The sequence below is a fragment of the Quercus suber genome, unplaced genomic scaffold (genome assembly GCF_002906115.3).
Source record: "Quercus suber isolate HL8 unplaced genomic scaffold, Cork oak 2.0 scaffold_367, whole genome shotgun sequence".
Taxonomy (NCBI): domain Eukaryota; kingdom Viridiplantae; phylum Streptophyta; class Magnoliopsida; order Fagales; family Fagaceae; genus Quercus; species Quercus suber.
The window spans coordinates 528,425-547,634 of NW_027069819.1; the positions used below are offsets into that span (position 1 = coordinate 528,425).

Genomic DNA, 19,210 nt, shown 5'->3' on the forward strand with positions numbered 1-19,210 from the left:
GCCAAGATGCAAAGTTTTATTTATATCAAGGAAAGGGTTTGGAAAAAACTTCAGGGGTGGAAGGAAAAGTTGTTGTCTCAAGCAGGTCGGGAGGTTTTGATCAAAGCTGTCATTCAAGCAATTTCGATGTATACTATGAGTTGTTTTAAACTCCCCAAGGTTAATCAAGGAATTGGAAGTCATGATACGAAAGTTTTGGTGGGGATATAGTGGTGGCTCTAGGAAGACCAATTGGGTTAAATGGGATAGGCTTTGTGAAGCTAAGGAGTTTGGAAGAATGGGGTTCAAAGAAATTGAGAAGTTTAATGATGCATTGTTGGCTAAGCAAGTTTGGCGGCTGATAAATAATCCTACTTCGCTTTGTCATCATGTTTTTAAGGCGAGGTTTTTCCGGATTGTTCTGTTCTTGAAGCTAGGGAATCTATTGTGGGTTCCTACGCTTGGAAAAGTCTTCTTAGTGCAAGGGATGTTATTCGGCAAGGGATGATTTGGCAAATAGGGAATGGGGATTCTGTGCAAATTAAAGGGGACCATTGGCTGCCAAACCAAACTTGCTGCTCTGTTATTTCACCCTTGCCGCAGGTAGCTGATGATACAAAAGTTAGCTTCCTTATTGACCAAGATAGATTTGCGTGGAAGGAATGGTTGGTTACGGAGCTTTTTCTCCCTCACGAAGCTGACATTATTTTGGGAATTCCTCTGAGTTTTAGGCGACCTCCTGATCGCATTGCTTGGGCTCATACTCCTTCAGGTATATTCTCAACTAGTAGCGCTTACATATTGATTGTTTCAGGTTCTGACTTCTATTGCAGGTAGCTCCAATTTGGATAATCAAAGGAAATTTTGGAAGGGCTTGTGGCAGCTTTGGGTTCCTAAAAAAATCAAGCTGTTCACGTGGAGGGCTTGTAATGATGCTTTGCCAACTATGAACAATTTGTATCGGCGGCATATTGTTCCTTCTGATCGGTGTAATATCTGTCAGAAGCAGTCTGAGGATGTTGTGCATGCTCTTTGGCTGAGCAAGGACATCTCGAGTGTTTGGTTGTCTTTAGAGTGGTTTCACCAAGCAGTTCCGGTTCAACCTGTGTGTTTTCGTGAGCTCCTGACTAGGTTCATGCATTGTTAAGAAGAGTATTGTGCTGAGATTTTTGTCATTGCTGCATGGAGCATCTAGAACTGAAGGAATGCGCTGCATTTTGGGCGTAGTGCTCTTCCTATGGATTGGATTTGCAGCAGTGCTAGTAATTTCTTATAGGAATTTTTGGCTTCCCAGGAAGAGGAATTGGTCCTTCCTAGCCCTCCATCTGTGCAACATTGGTGTCCTCCGACGGCTGACGTGTGTAAGGTTAATTTCGATGCAGCGGTCTTTCGGTCTTCAAACTTGGTGGGTTTGGTTGTGGTTGTGCGCAACAGTAGTGGTGCCAAGGTTGGAGTGCTCTTTGTTCCCATCTCTCTTGGTAGTTCAGTGGCTGAGTTGGAAGCTTTAGCCTGTCTAAGGGTTGTTCAGTTTGCGCTAGAAATTGGCCTTACCCGGGTGGTTTTTGAAGGGGATTTAGCTGCTGTTATTGATGCTCTTCGACAAGGGTCGGGCGAGCTTACTTGCTATGGGAATGTGCTGGATGATATCTGACTTCATGTTTATGCTTTTCAGTTTTTTGATTTTAATTTAGTTAGTCGTTTGTGTAATTCTGTTGCTGATACTTTAGCTAAGAAAGCTAGTTCTGTTGTAGGGTCGCAAGTTTGGTTGGGAGACTTTCCTCCTGACATTGCTCCTCCTTTTTTTCGTGATGTTCATTGATTTTGTTTTTGAATAAATTCCCAGCCTGTGATCTAGTTTCTCTCCCCCTCCCCCCCCAAAAAAAGAAAAAAAAAGAGGACTTATGGGTTGCAACGATCACTGTGCATGCCCAATGGGCTGCTTGGTTAATGCCCAATAGACTGAACTAAATTGGGCTAAAAGGAAAAAGAAAGGAAAAAGGGCATAGTCCAAGAGAGATAGAGACAAGCTTAAATCTAACCCAAGTCCAACTCTAACCCCTAGTTTATTATCTTTCAAGCTATCACTTAAGATATGCAAAGGTTTATAAACTTATAACAAGATTTATTCCTAACCACTGTGAGACACAAAACAAAGGTTAAGTGTTTGAAACACACATACTCCAACAACTTCAAGAGGAACATTTATAAAACAAAACCCCACACCCTCAAGCACAATAAACCATATGCAACAAACTAACCATTTTACAAAATCTTTATCTTCCATGAATTGAACTCAATATCTTGGCATATTAAATAGCTTAGAGAGACATTCATTTGCTGGAAAAATTTTGTAGAAAATACTTAATTTGATGAAACAGTTAACATATACAGTTTGCATACAGTATAAGATGCTAACAATCTTCTGGTTAATTGGACATAAAAGGGGTTACATTGGCGTGCATAAAGTATAATTTTAACGAAATTCACATTTTTATCATATAGCAGATTAATATTATTGTGAATAGAGGCCAAAACAGAAAAGTAGAATAATCACTGATCAGTTATCTGAGATTGAACAATGTCGGGGAAAGTTAATGGTTCACATTATAATTCTTCTCAATTTGATGCCAACAAAAATTTGTTTTTGTTATTAGTTGGACGTATAAGCTTGGTTTATTTTTCCTCAAAAAAATGAATTTGCTCAAGAATCTTAGAGGGCAAAATAATGCGACAACAGCTTGCCTTATTGACTGGAGACTTGCAACTTGCAAGTGCAAGGGTAGCTAGAATGGTGAGAACTTCATTCTTCTTATTGAATCTCAAATTTGAATCTACCGTCCCAACAGATTTGGATGAGAATATATTCTTCAAAAATGCATTAAATGAGCATGAAATATGAATCTGCCTCCAACACATACGAAGGAGAACAAATTCCTGCAGACAGGAATTTAAGCTCAAATCTTGTGGAATGCAAAATTTTAAAGGGTCATGTTAACAGGTGCCCTTAAAACAATTATTAATAAACTATATTAGGAAAGTTTTAATACCACTTTTATGGGAAATAAAAATTAATTGTTTTATCATTTTTCTATAAAATGTTTATAAAATAGTTACTAAACCAATGCCCTTAGGCATTGTTAACATTTCTCAATTTTAAAAATAATTAGGATACTATTGTGTTCAATACAAGACAATACTTACAGGTTAGAAATGGATTGACAGAGGGCATGTAACATTAGAGCCATGTTCTTTGTGCCTTGCATTGTTACTTGTTAGTAAAGTTGACTAAGGTTTTCGAAATTCTGTTTTTTGGCGTTTCATATGTCTCTAAACTCTGTAAAGGTGTGGTATGTTTGTAGTATTTTAGTTTTGATTAAAGGTAATTTTGTTTAATAAAAAAAGGGGATTATAAAAATCTTTTAAACATGATATGTTGATATTGCAAATTCAGATCTCGCCAGCCAAAAGACCAAATAGGGGGGGAAAAACAGTCTGTAGAAAAGTGAAGTTCCACCAATTATTATGTAAGCATCAATCATAAAATCTGGCAAATCAAAGCAGAGCATTTATTCATTGATGCAAATTACACTTTTTCAAACATCCCATTTTAAGCTTGCCCATGATTTGAGTTACTAATTGATACAACAACAACAACAGAATAAGAGGAACAAATTTTGCAGTGCAGCCCAGAAATTTAACTACAAATCCTCCTCTTGTTGATGGCCAAATAAGCCCCTCTCCAAAACCCAGTCTTCTATCATTGCTTGTGAACTCAATGGCTGGTCAGTAGGCACAAGATGCCCAGCCCCCAAAACCACAACATGACTCAAACTCCCCCATTTCTGCACAAACCCAGCAAGCCCACCATTTACCTTCCAAAGCTTCCTCTCTGCCCTGGAAAAATTCCCAACTCCCTCCCATTTCATTGCCTTTACCCAAGCCTCAGTTGAAACTACACCATCCCTCAAATCAAAATGCCCTTGATACAACAAAACTTTGCTCTTTTTCACCAAAAACTGCACCATATATTTCACACTCTTCATCACATCCTCATACAATGCATCCCCCACTACAGCACTGCATTCCTCATATACAATCGACTCATTCACTCCCAGGGCCTTCTTCACCTCCTTGTTTTGCAAAAATTCAGCAACCAAGTAAGATTTGTAAGGAACTTTCTTTGTAAAATCGTACAACGTGGCCAACCCTGTCATGTTCTGCAACAAATTCATGGCCTTAATTCTAGCAGTTGTGGCCTCACTCCAATTCTTCAATTTGGTCAGCTCAATTGCCTCCCATTGAGCTTTCTCCAACTCACCCTTTTGCCTCTCATTGATCAAACCCAAAAAGTAAGCATTTACAGCATGAGTTGCCACCTGAGTGATCGGGTCAGTTAAACCATTTCCAATAGCAACACCAGCTAAGTTGACCTGCTCAGACACAGCCGATTCTGCATTTTTCTTCACAATATAGTATCCAATTGCTGGAACATACTTCCCTGCATAGCTCTCGCCCGTAATATATATTGGACGAAACTTAAACAAAGGGTCTAGTGCAATAAACGAAGTGATTGCAGCAAAAAGATGGGTGGCAACAGTATATTGATCTCTTGGGATTTCTTGGGGTGTAGAAGCAATACTAAACCCAGTTCCAATCGGATTATCGAGGAAAAGAAGGCCAAATATGCGGTTCCAAGAACCTGAATTGGGTTCAAGAACAAGGGGGTCGGACTTGGCCTTGTGAAAATTTACACGCCAGGGCCCAAGCTCGAAGAAGTTTCCAATCATGGAGGAGCATCCAGGGCCACCTTGGAGCCAAATGAGAAGTGGGGTTTGGGAGAGAGATGAATTAGGTTTCTGAGCTTCATAGAAAGCATAGAAAATGGCAGAACCAGTGGTGGGGTTGACAGGGAGATAGCCTGATTTGGTGGGGAGAGCTTCATTGGGAAAAGGAGAGGTTGAAGAAGAAGAAAAAGTAGGCGACGATAATAAAGCTGGGATGTTACAGAAGGCGAAGAAGATGAAGAAGAGAACAAGATTGAGGGAGTTGAGCCCTGTTGATAGCTCCATTAGAGGACCAAATGTTGTTGAAATTTTTGTATGTTTGAATGCTATTAAGGGTTTGAAGATAGTTGAAGTAGGTAATGATAATGGAGTGCTGTTTGGATTCTCGGAGAACCATGAACCACGAATTTATCGATCTTTGAAGTTAAAGTCTACTGTCGACTAGTCTTAGTCCCATTTGTATTGTTTCAGGAAAATTCGTGTTTCTTGTTGGGACTATTTTATTTACCAGCAGCCAGCAGCCAGCAAGCTTAAAATCTGATGGAAAATAAATTAATTTACTGCTTTTTTCAATCAATATTCTCTTGGCCTTTATTTTGTTCATTTTCACAATGCTTAACAATGCATGATATTTCTACCCAAAAAAAAAAAAAAAAAATTGCGTGAGATTAAAAAAATAAAAAAATAAAAGAAAGAAAAAGAAAGAAAAGGTATGAGACTAAAGTTTAAATTTATTATTTTCTTCAATTTAGATGTTCTTTTGCTTCTAATCATTGTCATCATCTAGCCCTTCCTTTGGTTTTTGTTGGAAATAAAGGAGAGATAATACTTGAATTTTCCTTTGAATTACACAATTTGATATTACCAAAAAAGAGGTGGCAGAGATAAGGTGTGAACCAATTCACTGTCTTGAGATAAATTGTGTCATCTATTGTATATCCGATGTAATTAGACAAATAGTTTCTGCACATTGCCCCTAGGATACAACAACCCAGCCACCTTTGCTGATTATTCTTGTGAGCCTACACTACTCGTAGGATATAAGCTCTCTATAGTACTTTCTTTTCCCATAAAATTTTGTAAAAAGATAGAATATTTTTGTGAGTAGTAAAAAACAATAGATGGTAAGTGTTTAGGACAATAAAAAAAATTGTTTATTTTTTTTTTGAAAAGTTTTCAACTTTGTAATTCAAAAATAATGTGTGTCTTCTACTTTTATTTCTTTCCATATATAATTATATATATATAGCCGGACCTTTAACTTGTCCTTAGCCAAAAAATCAAAAAGATTTGATATCAATTAAATGGTCATAAAGATATTGAAATTAATAATATAATCAATGGCTTTCTTTATATATATATATATATATAAAATATTATATAGGCCGGATATCAAGTCTTTGCCAGCCTTTTGTACGTTGAGAACAAGAAAAGAAAGAATCATGATCTATGCATTTAATGTCCCATAAAGTGGCTGAAGACTAAAAGCCAACCATGTAAAACAATTTCAAATATGCATAAATATTGCCATTTGTTTTTTACTTTCCTTAAACCAAATAGTAAACACTTGTTTATATACAGTGACATAAAATAATTCAGCAATTTCTCAAAAAAAAAATAATAATAACAATAATTCAGCAATAGCTATACATTTAAGTGTTGAAAAATCTTCCATATATGACGTTATTATGTCATATTCAAATAAGAATATTTGAATACAAAACCTTTAGAATGGAAAGTATATATTTGTAATAAAACTAAATATGCTGGCAATGATGATATTAATATCACGTTAATGTTTATAAATTTCCTAATTAAAACTATTGACAAAAGCTATTCAAATTTTGAATTAAATTTGAATTTCAAAATTTAGCAATCAAGGTATCTAACATTAAGGGATAATTGATACACATAAATGAGTATCAAAATAAATAATATATATATATATATATTTTATAAAAATATCCAACAATCCCCCACTTATTTTTATAAAAAATAAATAGGTAAATATATATATATATATATAAAAGAAAATTTTCTAAGTTAAGTAGAACATTATGCATAATGAGAGTGCCAATGGCTTGAACCCTCATTTAGTGTTTTAGCAACATTGTTCCAAAGTTAATAGTGATCTAAGTCTTGAACTATAACTTTTTCTATGAATACAAAACATTACACCACACACATAATATTCTTGTACTCTACTACGAGCTTCTATGCCAGCACATTACGGCCTTGTGCTTTATCCCAGCATCCATGAGTTATTTAGAGAACTAGCCCCATTCTCAAAGGAAGCGGCCTCACTTCCGTGCTCACTTAGGTGTGGCTATCAAGGATGTTCTTGTAACTCTAACATCCCACTCATAAGAGCTATAGTCCACATTAAGAGTTTTTTGTTTTTAAATAAAAACTCATCTTGTATAACGTTACAAGATACATGCACACACACCATAGGGAGGGACATGAGTATTATTACTCATACATATATTTAGTGCATGTTAATCAAACTACTCTATGATTAGTTTTTCCCTTTGAACCTAGTTCTTGGGATCTCCAATCCTTAGGTAGGGTATCCTCATAGGTAGTTTATTCTTCTTTAGGCTTAAGTCCCATCCCCCTCGATGCTATCCAGATCTTTTCTCTAGCTAGAGCTTTAGTTAATGGATCTGCAATATTATCATTTGTACTAATATAATCAACATTTATGATACCATTGTTTATGTATGATCTCACAGGACTGTGTTTTCTTCTAATAGATCTGGATTTACCATTATAGTATTTATTGCGCACTCTACCAATAGTGGCAGTACTATCACAATGAATTAAGACGGGTGAAATAGGTTTCTCCCACATGGGAATTTCAGATAATAAACCTCGTAACCAACCCGCTTCTTCACTAGCTGAAGATAAGGCAATTAATTCTGCCTCCATGGTGGATTTAGCAATAATTTGTTGTTTTTTAGATTTCCAACTTATTGCTCCACCACCTATTGTAAATACATAGCCAGTGATAGACAAAGAATCACCTGATAAGGTGTTCCAACTAGCATCACTATATCCTTCAAGAACAGCAGGATATCTTTGATATAGCAAACCATAATGTGCAGTTCTTTTTAAATATCTCATTGATTGAGTCATGGCATTCCAATGCTCAAAATTAGGTTTGCCAGTAAATCTTGCTAAAACTCCTACGACATAAGCAATATCAGGTCTAGTACAATTAGTAGCATATCTAAGACTACCAATAATACTAGCATATTCCTTTTGATTGTAAATATCATTTTCATCTTTAGTAGGAAAAAGATGCACACTAGAGTCAAAAGGAATACTTGCAGGTTTACAATCAAAGTAATTATATTTTTTCAAAAAATTTTCTATATAATGAGATTGATCTACAAATATGCCACTTGAAGTTCTAGAAATTTTCATGCCAAGAATCACATTAGCTTCTCCTAAATCTTTCATATCAAAGTTATTCTTAAGAAGCATTTTGGCAGCATTTATAATATCCATAGTAGGACCGAAAATTAGAAGATCATCAACATATAAACAAATTATAATATGAGCATCATCAAAAGTTTTATAATATGTACATTTGTCACTTTCATTTGTTTTAAAACCATTAGAAAGCAAACATTGATCAAATTTCTAATGCCATTGCCTAGGAGCGTGTTTTAAACCATATAAAGATTTTAATAATTTACATACCATGTGCTCATTACTTGGCATCGTAAAACCTTTTGGTTGGTCCATGTAGATTTCTTCTTCTAAATTGCCATTTAGAAATGTTGTCTTTACATACATTTGATGTATCATTAAATTATGAATGGCTGCTATAGCAATCAATAATCTAATAGATGTAACTTTAGTAACAGGAGAAAAAGTATCGAAAAAATCAATATCTTTTTTTTTTTTTTTTTTAAACCTTTAGCTACAAGCCTTGCTTTGAATTTTTCAATAGATCCATCAGGTTTTAATTTTCTCCTAAGTACCCATTTACACCCAATTATTTTACAACCCGGAGGTAAATCTACAAGTTTCCAAGTATTATTAGACATAATAGAATCCATCTCATCATTGATGGCTTCTTTCCAAAAACCTGAATCAGGAGAAGATAAAGCTTCTTCTAAAGAAGTAGGGTCACCTTGTAAATTATACACATAATATTCAGGACCAAAATTCTTTTCAATTCTAGGTCTTTTACTCCTCCTAGGTTCAATCTCATATTCATTAACATCTTTTGACTTAGATGCTGAACATTAAAATTTCTCTTGTTGTTCAAAACCCCCACTATTTTTATATTTAAATGGAAATTCATTTTCATGAAAAATTGCATCTCTAGATTCAATTGTTGTATTATTATCAATATCATAAAATCTATAAGTTGTGCTATATAAAGAATAACCCAAAAATAAACATGTAGAAGCCTTTACCCCAAGTTTAGGTCTTTTGGGATTAGGTAGCCTCACATATGCTAAGCAACCCCAAACTTTGAAATTTTCAGATTTGGTTTATATTTTTTCCATAATTCAAAAGGAGTTAAAAAAAGTCTTTTTATGAGGTACTCTATTCAAAACAAAATTTGCAGTTAAAACAGCTTCACCCCAAAAATATTTAGGAGCTCCATAACTAACAAGCATAACATTAGTTAAATTTATAAGAGTCTTATTTTTACGTTCAGCTACTCCATGTGAAGATGGAGAATAAGGGGCAGTAGTCTCATGAAAAACACTAAGAGATTGAATATAATTATTAAGACCAAGAGTATCATATTCTTTTCCTCTATCAGTTCTAAATCTTTTAACCTTTTTATCAAAAGTATTCTCAACTTCTTTTAAGAAAATTGATAGTTTTTCAAAAGCATCACAGCTATTTTTCATAAGATAGACATATGAATATTTTGAAAAATCATCTATAAAGGTTATAAAATACCAATTACCTCCACGTGTCAAATGTCCTTCAAATTCACAAATATTACTATGGATAAGCTCTAGTAATTCAGTATTTCTTTCAATTGATTTATGAGGCTTTTGAGTAATTTTAGTCATGCTACAAATTTCACATTTTTCAAGTTCATTTTCAAGTTTAGGAATTAAACCTAAACTACTCATATTTTTCATATATTTATTATTAATATGACATAATCTACCATGCCAAACATTAACACAAGAAACAATATAAGCAAAACTTAAATTTTCATTCATCTCAACATTAAGTTTAAACATGTCATCACAAGCATAGCCTTTGCCAACAAACATGCCCTTTTTAGAGAGTACATATTGATCAGCCTTAAAGACTTGCTTGAAACCAGCCTTATTTGACAAAAAACTAGAAACTAGATTCTTTCTAATGTTAAGAACATGAAAGGCATCTTTGAGAGTGACTTTTCTCCCAGAAGTAAATTTGAGAAGCACCTCTCCAATACCCACAACTTCAATGGTATGAGAATCACCAAGCATAATTTTCTTTTTCTCATCCAAGATGGTGTAGGTCTTGAACCAATTTTTATCATTACAAACATGTCTAGTTGCCCTAAAATCAATCCACCACCCTCTTAAGCCTTCGAGAATATTAATTTCAGTAACCATAGCCACAAGAGACTCTTCAATGACATTAGCTTGAGCCATAGGCCCACGTTTTCGAAAGCGACAATTTCTAGCTGAATGTCTAGGCTTTCCTCATACAAAACATGCATAATTGCTATTATTATTGTGGTTGCCATTATTTGGAGCATGCTTAGGATGGTGTGCTTGGTTCTTTCTTTGATTAACATGGGTCTTATGTTGAGGATGATTTCCATTTGGCCTACATTTGAAGTTTCTTTTCTTAGGCCTTACATAGTCATTATTTTTTTGCATTGGCTTTTGACATGTTTTCATTTAAGGAGATAAAATTTACCTTAGGACCATTTGCGCCATGGAATTCAACAGCTTTGTCTTGGTTCCTTGCCTCTTCCTCCACTCTCAAACGGGTGATAAGGGATCTAATGGAGAGTTCCTTTTGCTTGTGTCTTAGAACTTTGGCAAACTCCTTCCAAGATTCAGGCAACTTGTCAATGATGGCTGAAACTTGCATTTGCTCATCTACTCGAATGCCTTCAGATTGAACATCTTGTGAAATCATTTGGAGTTCATAGGATTGTTCCACCATGGACTTGCCTTCAACCATCTAAAACCTAAAAAATCGGCTACATGCACATTTCTTGGATCTAGCTTCCTCTTTATCATATTTTTTATTCAATGTCTTCCATATCTTTTTGGCTGATTTATAAGCTCTTAAAGTTAACACGACGGAAGCGGAATGGCTTATTAAGATCACCCGCTCCAGAGGAATTAGACATAACATTACCATTTTCCAAGGATGATTTTGTGTTCTCCATATCGATTTGTCTCAAATTGTTGGAAATAAAGGAGCGATAATACCTGAATTTTCCTTGGAAATTACACAATTTGATATTACCAAAAAAAGAGGTGGCAGAAATGAGGCGTTGACCAAGTCACTGTCTTGAGACAAATCATGCTATCTATAGTATATCCAATGTAATTAGACAAATAGTTTCTACAAGTTACCCCTAGGATATAACAACCTAGCCACCTTTGCTGATTATCCTTGTGAGCCTACACTACTCGTAGGATATAAGCTCTTTATAGTACTTTCTTTTTCCAGAAAATTTTGTAAAAGATAGAATATTTTTGTGAGTAGTAAAAAGCAATAGATGGTAAGTGTTTAGGACAATAATTTTTTTTTTTTTTTTTGAAAATTTTTCAACTTTGTAATTCAAAAATAATGTGTGTCTTCTACTTTTATTTCTTTCCATATATATATATATATATATAGGCGGACCTTAACTTGTCCTTAGCCAAAAAATCAAAAAGATTTGATATCAATTAAATGGTCATAAAGGTATTGAAATTAATAATATAATCAATGATTTTCTTAATATATATATATAATATTATATTATATAGACCGAAAATCAAGTTTTTGCCAGCCTTTTGTACGTTAAGAACAAGAAAAGAAAGAATCATAATCTATGCATTTAATGTCTCATAAAGTGGCTGAAGACTAAAAGCCAACCATGTAATACAATTTCAAATATGCATAAATATTGCCATTTGTTTTTGACTTTCCTTAAACCAAATAGTAAACACTTATTTATATATGGTGACATAAAGTAATTCAGCAATAGCTATACATTTAAGTACTGAAAAATCTTCCATATATGACATTATTATGTTATATTCAAATAAGAATGTTTGAATACAAAACCTTTAGAATGGAAAGTATATATTTGTAATAAAACCAAATATGCTAGCAATTATGATATTAATATCATGTTAATGTTTATAAATTTCCTGATTAAAACCATTGACAAAAGCTATTCAAATTTTGAATTACATTTGAATTTCAAAATTTAGCAATCAAGGTATCTGACACTAAGGGATAAATGATACACATAAATGAGTATCAAAATAAATATAATATATATATATATATATTATAAAAATATCCAACAATTTTATCTACCAAAGAGAATGAATAGGACCTTGTCTGTTTAGAAGAGGTTGCCTGATTTTTTCCTTCTCATTCTACAATGTGATTCGACTTAAATAAAATTTGATATCGTTTGTTATTTTAAAAACAATACCCCAAAAAAAAAGAAAAAGAAAAAAGGCATGGGTATGGTAGTGATTTTTCTTTTTTACTATACCCACCAGTCATCTTTTTTCTTTCTCTCTTTCTTTTAATTTTAATTTAGAAAAATTATTGTTCTCACACTTTGGGTGTACACTACATACATACAATGTCCACACTTTCATATATATATATATATATATATAAGGTGTTTAAATTTTCCAAGAATATCTGATGAAGCCAAATTCATCAGTTGATAGGTTCGTCCAGACGAAGTATGAACCAATGAATATGTATTCCTGAACAAGATCAAAAGTGGTGTTCCCTCGTAAAGATCACCGGTGTGGTGCCAGCTAATAAACCTCTGATGACAAAGTCAGATTTTAGATAGAGAGATAAAGATAAGGATTAAGAGTATTGAATCTTATACTTTTTTGTGTACTTTGATTGAGGTCTGATGTAGTTTATATAGTTACTTGTTTTTCTAGCCGTTGGAGGTCTTCAATGGTAGCTTTAATGGCTTTGGTAACGCATCTGGTGGTTTATTGTAGTGCTTTTAATATCCGTCCAATGGTCATGCTTGATTTATTCGTCCGTTTAGTAATGGAAGACATATTAAATGCATCTTTATGGCTCGTTGATCATCCAAAGGCTTCTCTGGACGATGGAATTTTCTTGATTCATCAATGTCCATTCTTTACACATATAAAAGCATATGGATATTGTAAGATGTGAAACAATTGATACCTATTTATTTATTCAAATCTTGCATAGGAAGATTTGCATTATGTGTACAAAAGCACAAAAATTCAGAAGTCTCTATTTGAATCAGGGGCTGTCACATTGAAGCTAGGGTGATCACAGGAAAAAAAAAAATTATTATATATAAAATTTTAAAAATTTATGATTTTTTACCATAATTTTTTTAAAGTCTAACATAATTAAACTATGGACAAAGTTTCGTAACAAATTTGGTTGTAGACAAAGGTTACAACTCCACTCAATATTTTTTTATTGAATGTGAATTTTTACAAATCCACCATTGAATTAATTTTTTTTTTTTTTCCATACTTGCAAAATTTCAAGACCAAAGATCGATAGCTATATCATCAATCAAATGTTTAAATTTTGAGTTTTTTTAGTATAAAGTTATAGATAAAAAATAAGTTTATGGATCAAATAATAAATAATATCCGATTAATATGAAATTTGACATGTGTTTTATAAACATAAATAACATGTAATTCAGCAGTTAGATTTTCAAAATATGCAATCATGTTAATTTGCTTAGTAAGAGTTGTTGTCTTAGGCTACAACTAAGTTTGTAGCCAAATGTTAGTCCCTTTAACAATATATTAGACCCTTACCCAAAAAAAGGCCCAAGAAAAATTGTATTGAACTAAAATTTTGAAAGAGAAATAACTTGTAGTAATGATAATGAGACTATGGTGTAATAATTTCAAAATAAGAAAACTTGTAAAAGCAAATTGTAAGACTTTATGTATTTGAGTGTTTTTTTTTTTTTGGTCAATATATGAAGTTTTCTTTTTATTAAATTTGATATAATTTAAGTTTCTTAATGAGAGAAAAAAAAAATTTCCTGAAGCTGCCACTAATTTAAATCCAACTTAACTTTCAATAAGAGAGATCAATACACACTTTTTGCATCAAATATTAATGAGAAATTTTAGTAGGTTTGCAGCTTCTACAATTTAGGGGGAGACTGTAAGAGGGCGTATGTGAAGGCATGTCCAAACTAAGGTGGGCATACTGTGGAAGTCATGCGTTTCTTGTTAACATATGGAAACAATTTATCTAGTTTTTTGTTGAAATTTTTTTATGAAAATGTGCTAATAAGTATACTTGTACTTTGAAAAAATTTTAAAAAGTGAGATTTTAAACTAATGCCAAACTCACCCTTAGTCAAAACAAATAGAACTTAAAATTTCAATCTATCACATCCGCTTATGATAATTGTGCTCTTTATCATCAGAACAAAATATCAGTCGATTTTTTGTGTAGGTGAAAATTGAACCACATATATCAAATTTCTTATTCATCCATCGGACTTTACATGTATTGAATATAACGCTAAAAAAAGACATATGGAATTTAGAGAACGTAGTTGCTATATATATTTTTGAGAAAGATAGTTGCTATATATATATATATTTTTTTTTTTTTTTTTTTGAAAAACAACACTATAATTTTATTGAAACAGAACATTGCTAGATATGCAAGACATGTTAGCAAGTATTTATTGTGGATGGAAAATGTTCCTCCAAATCTTTTTTCTGTAATTTAAGCCGATTCAGCTTCTGTTTCAATAAAATTATAGTGTTGTTTTTCAAAAAAAAAAAAAAAAATATATATATATATATAGCAACTATCTTTCTCAAAAATATATATAGCAACTACGTTCTCTAAATTCCATATGTCTTTTTTTAGCGTTATATTCAATACATGTAAAGTCCGATGGATGAATAAGAAATTTGATATATGTGGTTCAATTTTCACCTACACAAAAAATCGACTGATATTTTGTTCTGATGATAAAGAGCACAATTATCATAAGCGGATGTGATAGATTGAAATTTTAAGTTCTATTTGTTTTGACTAAGGGTGAGTTTGGCATTAGTTTAAAATCTCACTTTTTAAAATTTTTTCAAAGTACAAGTATACTTATTAGCACATTTTCATAAAAAAATTTCAACAAAAAACTAGATAAATTGTTTCCATATGTTAACAAGAAACGCATGACTTCCACAGTATGCCCACCTTAGTTTGGACATGCCTTCACATACGCCCTCTTACAGTCTCCCCCTAAATTGTAGAAGCTGCAAACCTACTAAAATTTCTCATTAATATTTGATGCAAAAAGTGTGTATTGATCTCTCTTATTGAAAGTTAAGTTGGATTTAAATTAGTGGCAGCTTCAGGAAATTTTTTTTTTCTCTCATTAAGAAACTTAAATTATATCAAATTTAATAAAAAGAAAACTTCATATATTGACCAAAAAAAAAAAAACACTCAAATACATAAAGTCTTACAATTTGCTTTTACAAGTTTTCTTATTTTGAAATTATTACACCATAGTCTCATTATCATTACTACAAGTTATTTCTCTTTCAAAATTTTAGTTCAATACAATTTTTCTTGGGCCTTTTTTTGGGTAAGGGTCTAATATATTGTTAAAGGGACTAACATTTGGCTACAAACTTAGTTGTAGCCTAAGACAACAACTCTTACTAAGCAAATTAACATGATTGCATATTTTGAAAATCTAACTGCTGAATTACATGTTATTTATGTTTATAAAACACATGTCAAATTTCATATTAATCGGATATTATTTATTATTTGATCCATAAACTTATTTTTTATCTATAACTTTATACTAAAAAAACTCAAAATTTAAACATTTGATTGATGATATAGCTATCGATCTTTGGTCTTGAAATTTTGCAAGTATGGAAAAAAAAAAAAAATTAATTCAATGGTGGATTTGTAAAAATTCACATTCAATAAAAAAATATTGAGTGGAGTTGTAACCTTTGTCTACAACCAAATTTGTTACGAAACTTTGTCCATAGTTTAATTATGTTAGACTTTAAAAAAATTATGGTAAAAAATCATAAATTTTTAAAATTTTATATATAATAATTTTTTTTTTTCCTGTGATCACCCTAGCTTCAATGTGACAGCCCCTGATTCAAATAGAGACTTCTGAATTTTTGTGCTTTTGTACACATAATGCAAATCTTCCTATGCAAGATTTGAATAAATAAATAGGTATCAATTGTTTCACATCTTACAATATCCATATGCTTTTATATGTGTAAAGAATGGACATTGATGAATCAAGAAAATTCCATCGTCCAGAGAAGCCTTTGGATGATCAACGAGCCATAAAGATGCATTTAATATGTCTTCCATTACTAAACGGACGAATAAATCAAGCATGACCATTGGACGGATATTAAAAGCACTACAATAAACCACCAGATGCGTTACCAAAGCCATTAAAGCTACCATTGAAGACCTCCAACGGCTAGAAAAACAAGTAACTATATAAACTACATCAGACCTCAATCAAAGTACACAAAAAAGTATAAGATTCAATACTCTTAATCCTTATCTTTATCTCTCTATCTAAAATCTGACTTTGTCATCAGAGGTTTATTAGCTGGCACCACACCGGTGATCTTTACGAGGGAACACCACTTTTGATCTTGTTCAGGAATACATATTCATTGGTTCATACTTCGTCTGGACGAACCTATCAACTGATGAATTTGGCTTCATCAGATATTCTTGGAAAATTTAAACACCTTATATATATATATATATATATATGAAAGTGTGGACATTGTATGTATGTAGTGTACACCCAAAGTGTGAGAACAATAATTTTTCTAAATTAAAATTAAAAGAAAGAGAGAAAGAAAAAAGATGACTGGTGGGTATAGTAAAAAAGAAAAATCACTACCATACCCATGCCTTTTTTCTTTTTCTTTTTTTTTGGGGTATTGTTTTTAAAATAACAAACGATATCAAATTTTATTTAAGTCGAATCACATTGTAGAATGAGAAGGAAAAAATCAGGCAACCTCTTCTAAACAGACAAGGTCCTATTCATTCTCTTTGGTAGATAAAATTGTTGGATATTTTTATAATATATATATATATATATTATATTTATTTTGATACTCATTTATGTGTATCATTTATCCCTTAGTGTCAGATACCTTGATTGCTAAATTTTGAAATTCAAATGTAATTCAAAATTTGAATAGCTTTTGTCAATGGTTTTAATCAGGAAATTTATAAACATTAACATGATATTAATATCATAATTGCTAGCATATTTGGTTTTATTACAAATATATACTTTCCATTCTAAAGGTTTTGTATTCAAACATTCTTATTTGAATATAACATAATAATGTCATATATGGAAGATTTTTCAGTACTTAAATGTATAGCTATTGCTGAATTACTTTATGTCACCATATATAAATAAGTGTTTACTATTTGGTTTAAGGAAAGTCAAAAACAAATGGCAATATTTATGCATATTTGAAATTGTATTACATGGTTGGCTTTTAGTCTTCAGCCACTTTATGAGACATTAAATGCATAGATTATGATTCTTTCTTTTCTTGTTCTTAACGTACAAAAGGCTGGCAAAAACTTGATTTTCGGTCTATATAATATAATATTATATATATATATTAAGAAAATCATTGATTATATTATTAATTTCAATACCTTTATGACCATTTAATTGATATCAAATCTTTTTGATTTTTTGGCTAAGGACAAGTTAAGGTCCGCCTATATATATATATATATATATGGAAAGAAATAAAAGTAGAAGACACACATTATTTTTGAATTACAAAGTTGAAAAATTTTCAAAAAAAAAAAAAAAATTATTGTCCTAAACACTTACCATCTATTGCTTTTTACTACTCACAAAAATATTCTATCTTTTACAAAATTTTCTGGAAAAAGAAAGTACTATAAAGAGCTTATATCCTACGAGTAGTGTAGGCTCACAAGGATAATCAGCAAAGGTGGCTAGGTTGTTATATCCTAGGGGTAACTTGTAGAAACTATTTGTCTAATTACATTGGATATACTATAGATAGCATGATTTGTCTCAAGACAGTGACTTGGTCAACGCCTCATTTCTGCCACCTCTTTTTTTGGTAATATCAAATTGTGTAATTTCCAAGGAAAATTCAGGTATTATCGCTCCTTTATTTCCAACAATTTGAGACAAATCGATATGGAGAACACAAAATCATCCTTGGAAAATGGTAATGTTATGTCTAATTCCTCTGGAGCGGGTGATCTTAATAAGCCATTCCGCTTCCGTCGTGTTAACTTTAAGAGCTTATAAATCAGCCAAAAAGATATGGAAGACATTGAATAAAAAATATGATAAAGAGGAAGCTAGATCCAAGAAATGTGCATGTAGCCGATTTTTTAGGTTTTAGATGGTTGAAGGCAAGTCCATGGTGGAACAATCCTATGAACTCCAAATGATTTCACAAGATGTTCAATCTGAAGGCATTCGAGTAGATGAGCAAATGCAAGTTTCAGCCATCATTGACAAGTTGCCTGAATCTTGGAAGGAGTTTGCCAAAGTTCTAAGACACAAGCAAAAGGAACTCTCCATTAGATCCCTTATCACCCGTTTGAGAGTGGAGGAAGAGGCAAGGAACCAAGACAAAGCTGTTGAATTCCATGGCGCAAATGGTCCTAAGGTAAATTTTATCTCCTTAAATGAAAACATGTCAAAAGCCAATGCAAAAAAATAATGACTATGTAAGGCCTAAGAAAAGAAACTTCAAATGTAGGCCAAATGGAAATCATCCTCAACATAAGACCCATGTTAATCAAAGAAAGAACCAAGCACACCATCCTAAGCATGCTCCAAATAATGGCAACCACAATAATAATAGCAATTATGCATGTTTTGTATGAGGAAAGCCTAGACATTCAGCTAGAAATTGTCGCTTTCGAAAACGTGGGCCTATGGCTCAAGCTAATGTCATTGAAGAGTCTCTTGTGGCTATGGTTACTGAAATTAATATTCTCGAAGGCTTAAGAGGGTGGTGGATTGATTTTAGGGCAACTAGACATGTTTGTAATGATAAAAATTGGTTCAAGACCTACACCATCTTGGATGAGAAAAAGAAAATTATGCTTGGTGATTCTCATACCATTGAAGTTGTGGGTATTGGAGAGGTGCTTCTCAAATTTACTTCTGGGAGAAAAGTCACTCTCAAAGATGCCTTTCA

At 32.4% G+C, this 19,210-nt stretch overlaps 1 protein-coding gene across 1 annotated transcript; it reads right to left on the reverse strand.

Annotated features, from left to right (window-relative positions):
- Positions 1-3,517: 3,517 nt before the first annotated feature.
- Positions 3,518-5,415, reverse strand: LOC112022605 (serine carboxypeptidase-like 50). Its single transcript, XM_024055230.2, has one exon. It carries the CDS (start codon positions 5,046-5,048, stop codon positions 3,678-3,680), a length of 1,371 nt encoding a protein of 456 aa, XP_023910998.1. The 5' UTR covers positions 5,049-5,415; the 3' UTR covers positions 3,518-3,677.
- Positions 5,416-19,210: the final 13,795 nt, after the last annotated feature.